Consider the following 11,122-nt stretch of genomic DNA (forward strand, 5'->3'; position numbering starts at 1 on the left):
TTCAAGGGAGGGAACAGCGATATCCTGGAGCATATCAACATTACAAAGGAGGTGGTGTTGGAGGTTCTGAAGCGCATTAACGTGGATAAATCCCCAGGGCCTGACCAGGTGTATCCTAGGATGCTATGGGAAGCAAGGGAGGAGATTGCTGGGCCCTGGCAGAGGTTTTTCTATCATCGTTAGACACGGGTGAGGTACCAGAAGACTGGAGGAAAGCTAATGTTGTGCCTTTATTTAAGAAGGGCAGCAGGGATAAGCCACAGAACTACAGGCCGGTGAGCCTTACATCAGTGGTGGGAAAGTTATTGGAAGGGATTCTGAGAGACAGGATTTATATGCATTTGGAAAGGCATGGTCTGATTAGGGATAGTCAGCATGGCTTTGTGCGTGGGAAATCATGTCTCACGAATTTGATTGAGTTTTTCGAGGTGACCAAGAGGATTGACGAGGGCAGGGCGATTGACGTTGTCTACATGGACTTTAGCAAGGCCTTTGACAAGATCCCGCATGGTAGGCTGGTTCGAACACATGGGATCCAGGGTGAGCTAGCAAATTGGATACAAAAGTGGCTTGGTGATAGGAGGCAGAGGGTGGTAATGGAGGATTGTTTTCCAGATTGGAGGCCGGTGACCAGTGGTGCGCCGCAGGGATCGGTGCTGGGCCCGATGTTGTTTGCCATATATATTAATGACTTGGATGTGAATGTAGGGGCATGATTAGTAAGTTTGCAGATGACACCAAAATTGGTGGCAAAGTGGACAGTGAAGAAGGTTGTCTAAGGTTACAACAGGATATAGATCAACTGGGAAAGTGGGCAAGGGATTGGCAAATGGAATTGAATGCAGACAAGTGCGAAGTGATGCATTTTGGGAAGTTAAACCAGGACAGGACATATACAGTGAATGGCAGGGCCCTGGGGAGTGTTGTTGAGCAGAGAGACCTTGGGGTGCAAGTACATAGTTCCCTGAAAGTGGTAACACAGGTAGACAGGGTGGTGAAGAAGGCATATGGCATGCTTGCCTTCATCAGCCGAGGCATTGAGTACAAGAGTTGGGACGTCATGTTACAGTTGGTTAGGCCGCATTTGGAGTACTGTGTGCAGTTCTGATCGCCACACAACAGGAAAGATGTGGTTAAGCTCGAGAGGGTGCAGAAAAGATTCACAAGGATGTTGCCTGGTTTGGAGGGCTTGAGTTATAAAGAGAGATTGGATAGGCTGGGTCTGTTTTCCCTGGAGCGAAGGAAGCTGAGAGGGGACATGATAGAGGTATATAAAATTATGAGGCGTAGATAGGGTAGATAGGCAGAGTCTGTTTCCCGTGGTAGGGGTGACTAAAACTAGAGGACATAGATTTAAGGTGAGAGGGAGGAGGTTTAAAGGGGATCAAAGGGGTAAATTTTTCACACAAAGAATAGTGGGTATCTGGAATGAGCTGCCTGAGGAGGTGGTAGAGGCAGGAACAGTAGCAATATTTAAGCAGCATCTGGACAGGTACTTGAATGAGCAAGGTATAGAGGGATATGGAATTAATGCAGGCAGATGGGATTAGTATAGACAGACATTATGGTCTGCATGGACACGGTGGGCCGAAGGGCCTGTTTCTACGCAGTACAACTCTATGACTCTATGAAATGTACCATTGCATATTTTCTCATTGGTTAAAACTTTACAAAGGTGCACAGAAAAAATGTTTAATCCAAAGAAATAATCAACTTCTCCGTCTTTTATCTTTTAAAGAATAAGGCATTAAGTTTTAGTTCTATTTCAATGAAAGGTAGAGCAAATCTATTACCTTTCAGTTACGGTATCATAGCATGCAAGATATGATCGTATGGTTTGCACAGTTGCATGACTGCAATGACCTAAAGCACTGAACCACTAGGACAATTTAAACTACCCGAAACCTGAAACCGGCATTTATAAGATATACCGATCTTTATGTTGCCGGTCACAGTTGGTGAATTTTCATCTTCCCCTTAGAAACACAAAAGCAAAGGGCAAAAGTTCAATAACACAACACATGATGACTGCACTGACGGGACTGTAGGTTTCTATGAAAGTCTGAGCTAAAAGGGTCAAATGGCCTCCTGCATCTGTGCTTAGCTTTGTAATTACAGACCTGTCCAGCAATTGTCAAGTATGCAATAAACTAATTTTCTAAATAATCCAAGCCAATATGCTGACTTGGGCATATATCCATTCTTTCATCACCACTGGGTCAAAAGCCTGCAATTTCCTATCTAACACCATCATCAGGGCATCTTCATCACAAGAACTGCAACAGTTAAAAGCAGCCCATCGTGCCTTTCTCAGGGCAGCTAGGGATCGACAGTAACTGTGACCTTGAAAGCATCGTCTACTTCCAGTGAACAAATAAAACCTAATGTGAAGGCTTTCACTACAAATGCACAGCACAAATCTTGTTTTAACCCTGGATGTACAGAATGTATGCATGTAAAGGTTATTGATCTTATCAACCAAACGTAGGTGGAGAAACCCAGAATTGGGTTTTGTTAAAAAAAACACAACTATAAACAGTCAGATTCAATAGTGATTAAACAAAATTGTAATTTACAGTCCGAAGGAAACTACATCTTCAAAAACTACAAACTTGTTATGCCAGCAAAGTACCCAAACTACATAGTTCCAACCAGTAACAAGTGACCAATCGCAGAAACCGTGGTGAGAGTGGGAAGTGATGAGAGTCTTGGGCTAAATGGATGCATTTCAGATTTGTGGATGTGATTATGGTGTTCGCTGAGGATCTATACTTGGGTCTCTTATAGGCATAAGAGGAATTGTACCAAAGTTTCCTGATAGCATCAATTTATAGGGTATGGCAAACTACAAGGGAGCCTATAAGGATGCAAGCCATGTTAGAATAGTGGACAATACAGTAAAATGTGAATTACATTTTAGAAAATGAGCAGTGAAAAGAAGTAAATAATAAGATTTTGCAACAGAATGGAGGACAAGAGAAATCTTAGGATGTATACATACTAACCTTTAAAGATAGAAGTGTAGGTTGAAAAAGGTGAATGGGATTCTGGGTTTAATACATGGACATTGAAAGCAAAAACTGAGAGGTTCTGTTGAATGCGTACAAGAATTTAACAGCTCGATTACTGCATACAGTTATGAGTACTCCATTACAGGAAGAATATTAGAGGGCTGGAAAGGGTATGAAACAATTCACTAGAATATTAGGCATGACAGGTTCAGGCTATAAAGAAAGGTTTGAAAAACTGAGAACCATATCAGTGGACTCAAGAAGGTTAAGAGGAATCTAACAGACTTTCAAAATGAAAGGTTTTGAGCATGAAAACAGTGGAAGATTGTCTCTGGCTGTTGACGAATTAGTAATTCAGAGTTCACTGCACTGGTTATCGGTAGAAGAATGAATGAGGAAATTCAGAAGAAATGTTTTTACACAGAGGACTCTTAGAACATGGAATACTTTGCATAAGTGGTTACTGAGGTAGAAACTATATCATTTAAAAAGGAAACGGTAATTATTTGAAAAGAAAGACTATGAAATTCTCTGGAGAGGATGCATGGAAATTGGATTAGAGTGGAGGGCTCCAATTGTAGAGCTAACATATGCACGTTAGGCCAAAAAGCATCCTCTATGCTGTAACTTCTATGACTTTATGATGCCAATTCAAATGCATGCCAATATAAACTGACAAACAGACTCTAATCAAAAATCCCCATAGCTCCCTCGCCTCCCCAAGATGAGTGCCATTTAAGTACTTTTGCATACTTATTTGTATTTTTAAAATCTACAATGAACACACACTGCTTCCTCTTAAACCTGCATACAACAGTATTGTTCTTTGAAACATGAGTATGTCAACAAATGGAGCTTCCCAACTCCAACAGAAGTTGGAGTTGGGCGGCACAGTGGCTAGCACCGCAGCCTCACAGCTCCAGCGGCCCAGGTTCAGTTCTGGGTACTGCCTGTGCGGAGTTTGCACGTTCTCCCTGTGACTACGTGGATTTCCGCCGGGTGCGCCGGTTTCCTCCCACAGCCAAAGACTTGCAGGTTGATAGGTAAATTGGCCATTGTAAATTACCCCTAGTGTAGGTAGGTGGTAGGAGAATGGTGGGGATGTGGTAGGGAATATGGAATTAATGTGGGATTAGTATAAATTGGGTGGTTGTTGGTAGGCACAGACTCAGTGGGCCGAAGGGCCTGTTTCAGTGCTGTATCTTTAAATAAATATAATAAAAGCATATCCAGACACTGAGCCCAGAAGAGAGCACCAGATTTCTGCATAAATGCTCCAAAAACTCCTCTAAAGTAGTAATGTTATCGTAGCTCAGCCATTACATTTTAACATTGTTCTAATACTTCAGTGTAATGTTTATGTCAAAATTGCTCCCACCACTACCAGGTCCAAAACCACCAACACATCAAAGAACTGTTACAGTTTAAAATGTTTACTCTGGACCACATGTGAAATGTCATTTTCACTGTTCAAGTGGTCATATGAAAATGTCACACACCTTCTCTACTAAAATCAAAAAATACTGTGTACAACGTGCTAGTCACAATTTGTATAATACCAGCAAAGTTAAACAGCACTCACTCAAGTTGAATGCTGCACAACATTTGATGACTCCTACTCTATATAAAATAATTCTACACACGTCATTCCTTTCCTAAGATTACAGATCAACACTAGACTTTCTGTTTGTACGGATTAATGTGTACCCCGAGCACTGCTTTCCCTCTCAACTCTATCCTTCTTGGACTGGGAAAACCAATCAAGATCACACACTTACCATTCTTTACGTTTTTAAGGTCTCTTATTAAGCATTGCCGAGCTTTAATGAAAAGTATATGAGGATTACGAGAGAAAGAAAAAATATTTCACTGCATGCATTTCAAGACAATCAAATTTTTTTGGATTGAAGGTGGTCATTAAAACGACACAGGTCAGGACCAAAGTCACTTGTCAGATAGACTCTATCTTACCATAACCAAATGTAATAAAAACAGAAAATGCTGGAAATACTCAGGAGGTCTGGCAACATCTGTGGAGAAAGAAACAAGAGTTAACATTTCAGGTCAATGACCTTTCATCAGAACTAGGTTCAGAACCGAACTGGAGTTCTGATGAAAGATCATTGACCTGAAACTTTAACTCTTGTTCCTTCCTCCACAGATGCTGCCAGACCTGTTGAGCATTTCCAGCATTTTCTGCTGTTATTTCAGATTTCCAGCAGCCACAGCTATTTGCTTTTATATTAGACCCAAACAAGTATTCGGTTCGCAAATTGGTTCAGTTTTTCCTTTTAAAGAGATATGTTGTGTTGCAGAGACTACTTGTGGCAAAGAACAGAACTTGCGTCAAATGTTAATAACATTATGGGAAAACCACTGTAATGAGAGTTTGAAGGTATACGACAAAATAGAAACTGCTGGTGGGGAAACAGGACAGGCTTGGCTTGAACATAGTTGATTAAGCATGGATGCACACAACAGCTATGACATCCAAGACAGAAAGATCACACCTGGACTACCAAAAAATAGCTCGACTTCCACTCATCACAAATACAATACATGCAATAGGAAACCTCGTAATTTTAATTGAAGTACCTACATTTAAAATCAGTCTGTTTATATAGCAAGGTATAATGATTATTTGTTTTGCACAAAAAAAGAGCAGCTGTCTTCATAGATAGTAAGGGTGCTGATTGTAACCAAAAATATTGTTGGGTACAACCACTGCCATGGCTCAAACAGGGAAATGCAAATATCCACAACAGATATAAAGTCAGCTTAAGGTGCATAATCACATGATATCTCCCGATCTACTCTCCATCATCAGTCAAGGACAGTTCTGCCCTGCCACCACTTCCTTGGCCTCTCATTCAATCCTCCCTTCTAGACTTTCCTCCATGTTCTGTAACTTCACCATGAAAATTAAAATATGGATTTTTTAAAATAATAATTCCACATTAAGCTTCTCTCAGCTATTCCAGCATCTTGTGTATAAGACAAGATGATCACCTGTCATGTTCCACATAGGAAGCCCAGACTAAATGCAGTCTTCAAAGCAGTTAAAGATGGGGACATAATTAGAACAGGGGCATGGCGATGTAATTACTCTTTGTTTTAAAGTTACATGTTGTGTCCTTATTTTATATTTCAATTCTAAGTCTATTGAAGATCCACAACACAAACCTTAGAATGCCGTTGTAGATGAGACATGACTATGCAACATCATGCATGAGCACAAGGAATTATGAAAGCATAACAAACATTTGCACCCAGCATTTTTCCCAGATGCTGTAAATCTAAAAGTTTTCTAAATAGTTCCTGACTATTCAAACTGGTTTTAGGTCAGCATCCAAACAAGTGCCACCATAATCATACAAGCCAAAAGCCCAATAAGGACTAAATATACTTTCATTAACTATGTATATTAGAAATCTTACACTGCCACATGTGCCATCAACCATTTGCGCTGCAACTTCATATGGCCATTGCTAATGGCAACTACCTATGTAAACTTCCCCCCCATCAGTAGAGGTGCTGCAATATCAATGGCAGGAGTGTGCAATTACAGCATGACAAGTTTACAAAGGCAGTTTCCATCATAAATGTGCATATATGGACTTAGAATTGAAATATAAAATAAGGACACAACATATAACTTTAAAACAAAGACTAATTACATCGCCATGCCCCTGTTCTAATTATGTCCCCACCTTTAACTGCCTTGAAGACCACATTTAGTCCGGGCTTCCTATGTCGAACATGACAGGCGATCAACTAGCAATATTTAAGTTTGCTTTGTAAGCTCCAGAATCTGCTGATTCCCACACCTACAGCATTGCTGAGGAAAATACCATTCATTCTAACTTTCTATGGACAATGTCACAGTGGAACCACTAGTATTATGAATTTATGGTAGTCTACCAATGTTCCATCTACCCTGCCCTTTCAACACCCAAAAGATTTCCTTGCTGCATTTCCAAGCTGAATAACCCTGGATCATATTTGTTGACGTGTGCGTATCTAGTCCCTATTATAGTCCTTAAAAAGTTAACTTTTTTTCTTTCACCATCCTTACTCATATGTGTTTCAAATGTCATTGCTCTTTTACTGATGCTTTGCCTGAATTGTCCATTTTTTATGTCCCTTACTTTGAAACAATGACCCCCTTATTCTTGAACTTGTTCTGCTGCAAAACAAAAGTGTCTGGATCTAAATTCCACAAACGCCGCGATCTTAAATAATTCTATCAAATCACCCTTCAGTCTTCGCACAAGACAGAAAAGTCCCAGGGCTGCCAATCTCTCCCCATAGCACTAAAGCCTTAATTCCGGAATCATTAACAGCCTTCCTTTGCACTTCCTCCAATACCTTAATATTCTTTTTAAAAGAGAGAGGCCTAAATTCCACACACAACTCCTGATTTAGTTTAATCAAGGTCAAAATAACATTTTAGAATTACCTCTCTGCTTTGTGGTTACACTCCCAGCTTATATGTATCAAAATGCATCCACCACTTTGCTGCCATCAGGCCTTGTTTCTTAATATCTTTTTGGATTTGCACACATTGATAATTATGATTTGCCACTATGAACAATTTGGAGTTATCTGAAAATTCAGACACTTTAAAACATAATCCAATCCGCCATATCATCTAAAAAGATAAATAGCTGTTCCAATGCCAACCCGTGCCACTCAAAACCAGCTGCCACCCAAATTCCTCATGCATCACTACAATGCTGTCTACCCAACTAGCCAATTGCTAATCAAGTCCAGCTATCCAATGCATCTGAATATTGTCTATTGTGCCAAATTATCTTTTTCATTCATTGAGAAAAAGGTGCTTCAAAAATGATTTGACAGCGGGGAAATTTGTAATTTCTGTGACCCCTCTGACACCAAACATTTTAATTTGAAGTTTCTATGAATTTCAGCTTATAATATGCCAAGTAGATGCCACAACAGAAGTAGCACATCATCTTATCTAGCCATTACAATTCAACCAACAGATACAGTACAGCTTCTATTTTAATGCAAATGCCTGGTATAATATGAAAAAAGTACTCCAGAGTTAAGGCAATTTGTGTCAAGGAGATATTATGGCATCAGCGATACAAAATTACAGGCAATATTTTGTTTTGAAACTATTTCTCCTAAAGCAGTTCACTTTAAAAGCACAAGCTACTGTCAGCGAGAACCTACTTCAAAATTATCAATGCTTTACTGTTGTCAGCCACTAGGTGTATTTGCAGCAAAGCAAGATGTGCCGATTAGGCCAAGAAACATCCATTTCACTTCTGCAAGCTGCTCCATCTGGCAGCCTAGCCAAGAACTGGCACAACTTATTTTCAAGTTCAAATGAAACGATTCTAACGCTCTAACCCATGAGAAACTAGTTAACTGTCTGACTACAGGCCACCTTTACAAACTAATTACAATGCACACTGAAAGGAAAAATTATTCTTCTCCCTTCATAAAAAGTGAGGAATTTTGGTACATTATATCAGTTACAAAGCATGTTTTGGTTGAGACAATTGCATGGAAAAATGATGTGCAGATTTTTGCTTAAGTAGATTAAATGGAATTTACACATGACAAAATGTGCAAGATCAATGCATGTTCTCACAACCAGGACTATACTGTACTAAATAACATTTAACTTTAAAAATTGTGATATTACTTGTATCATTTGAAGTTGTTAGATGGCCGACTAAGATATGGCAAAAATCAAATGCAGCAGGATTTGTGCACACATAAATCTCACAACAACTTGCATTTATATAACATATTTAACATATTACACATCCCAAGGCACTTCACAGGAGCATTATCAGACAAAATTTGAAAACAGCCTCATAAGGAGATATCAGGACAGATGACCAAAGCATGGTCAAAGAGGTTGGTTTTAACCAACATCCCAAAGGAGGAGTGAGGGTTTAGGGAGGGAATTCCAGAGCTTAGGGCCTAGACAGGGCCACCAATGGAGGGGTAAAATAAATCAGGGATTCACAAAAGAACAGAATTAGAATAAAAGTTCTCAGAGGGTTGTAGGGCTGGAGTTGGTTACAGAAAGAGGGAGGAACAAGGTCATGGAGTGGTTTGAACACAAAGTTTAGAATTTTAAAATCAATGAGTCAATGTAGGCCAGCAAGCAGAGGGTGATTTGAGTAGAAATTAATAAGGTGCCACTAAAACAATAAGTCTTGGAGGAACATACGAACTTGCTGCAGTAGGCCACTCGGCCCTTTGAGCCTGCTCCGCCATTCAATAAATTCATGGCTGAACTGATTACTCCACATTTCCACCTACCCCGATAACCTTCCACCCCCTTACTTATCAATAATCTGTCTACCTCTGCCTTAAAAAAATTCAAAGACTCTGCTTCGACCACCTTTTGGGGAACAGAATTCCAAAGACTTGCATTACATTAATTGATCTATGTACTTTCAACTATTTGTGTAATAAATATGAAACATAAAATCACATTTAAATATTTTTGAATTTGAAGAACAAAACCTACAAACATATTCGTCTGTATATAACGAATATGTTATGACTTGAAATGCACACATCTGGCAGTAGTTTCAGTTTAATCCCTTTTTATGCCGGAACATCTTAATAAATCAAAAGTTAATAAGTTGGACCTTATTAATTTCTACTCAAATAAATGCGCACGGGCGCATTCATCAACAATATTTTCGTTAATACACTAACTCTTAATGGAAAGAAAAGACACACTAGCGGTAATGTCTTGACATTTTAACACACAAATGGAACAAAATAAAACGTCAGTGATCTCCATTGTGTCATATATAAATTCTAGGATGGCACGTCTTTAAATAAGACACACAAAAAATCCCATCCCCCTCCAACCCAATGGACACTAAAACCCATAAACACATTCAATATTTGCAGATCAAAACATAACACAAAAATGCAATTTATAGATCTTTCTCCAAAGAAAAATCCATACCCCAGCAGACATAAAATATAATCTGATCATATTATATATATGTGCAATGCACACACATACATATATCCGGCTCGGGGGCAGGCAAGGACTTGTTTATGAAGCAGGCCTTAATTTTGCTCGCTTACCAGATCGAGTTTTTCAGTTTCTGCTGCAGCGCACACGCTTCCGACTCTGCCAGCCCGGGCACCAGGGACGGCAAAGCCCCGGTGCCCTCTTGTTTGTGAAGCTGTTGCTCGGGCTCTGGCTCCGGCTGTTGCTGCTCCTCTGCCATGGTGATGGTGGTGGTGGTGGTGGAGCGGCGGCAAGGGGAGGGAGGGAGGAGTAGGGGAGGGAGGAGGAGGAGGGACGGGAAGGTCTCAGCAAGTCGAGCGTGTGAGGTCGGGCGAGGGGTTGAGGGGGGTGGGGTAGGGGGACAGGCACAGCGACTAGGCCACAAGCTCTTATCGGCCCCGCAGGAGTGAGCAGCGCCTCCCCCTCCCTTCCCCCCGCCACCCTCCCGCTTCACAGGCCGCTGCCGGGCAGCCTCCCCCCGCGGTCGGGATTCAGCAGAGCGACGCGGGCCCGACCCCACCACAGCGCTCTCCCCGGCTCAGGCGCATCGTTATCCCGCTCCGTTCGTTTGAGTAAAATTTATAAATGAAAATAACTCAATTTTTTGATTTTTTTTGAAGAGAATAATTAAAATTTTCTTAGTGATTTTTTTTGGGATAGTGAAAGGCGGTGGGGGGGGGGGGGTGGATTGTGAAGGTGTTAAACTCCGGACTCGGTGCCGATCACACGGGGTTTGCACGGAGCCGACATAAACCGAGCGACAAGTTGAGCAAATCCTCCAACAAACAGCCGAGGCGTCGCGGCTGCACCGCGCAGGCGCACCCCGCACAGAGCCCGGTGGCGGGGGGGAGGAGGGAAAGCAGGGTCCAACCCTGGGTCCAAATGCCCCCCTGATCGTCCTGGGTTCAAACGCCCTCGGAATTCGGTAAATGGAGGGGAGCTGGGCTGCAAAGAAGTGGGCAATGCATGGGGTTGCCTGCACAAAAGCACGCGCTTTTAAAATACATATTTTTAATGATTAAAGTTACAATGATTGCACATGTTTAATGTTGCAAATGTTCCACTGGATTCTTGGGTTCAATACTGAATC

At 41.1% G+C, this 11,122-nt stretch overlaps 1 protein-coding gene across 1 annotated transcript in view; it reads right to left on the minus strand.

Moving 5' to 3' along the window:
- LOC137352431 (DNA-binding protein RFX7) overlaps window positions 1-10,828 on the minus strand; it is a 97,352-nt gene extending 86,524 nt beyond the window's left edge. Inside the window, exon 1 of the mRNA XM_068017844.1 lies at window positions 10,107-10,828. Within this exon, the coding sequence (XP_067873945.1) occupies window positions 10,107-10,252 (146 nt within the window). The 5' untranslated portion in view covers window positions 10,253-10,828. The remainder of the gene's footprint in view (window positions 1-10,106) is intronic.
- Window positions 10,829-11,122: the final 294 nt, after the last annotated feature.

The sequence above is a fragment of the Heterodontus francisci genome, chromosome 38 (genome assembly GCF_036365525.1).
Source record: "Heterodontus francisci isolate sHetFra1 chromosome 38, sHetFra1.hap1, whole genome shotgun sequence".
NCBI classification, from domain to species: domain Eukaryota; kingdom Metazoa; phylum Chordata; class Chondrichthyes; order Heterodontiformes; family Heterodontidae; genus Heterodontus; species Heterodontus francisci.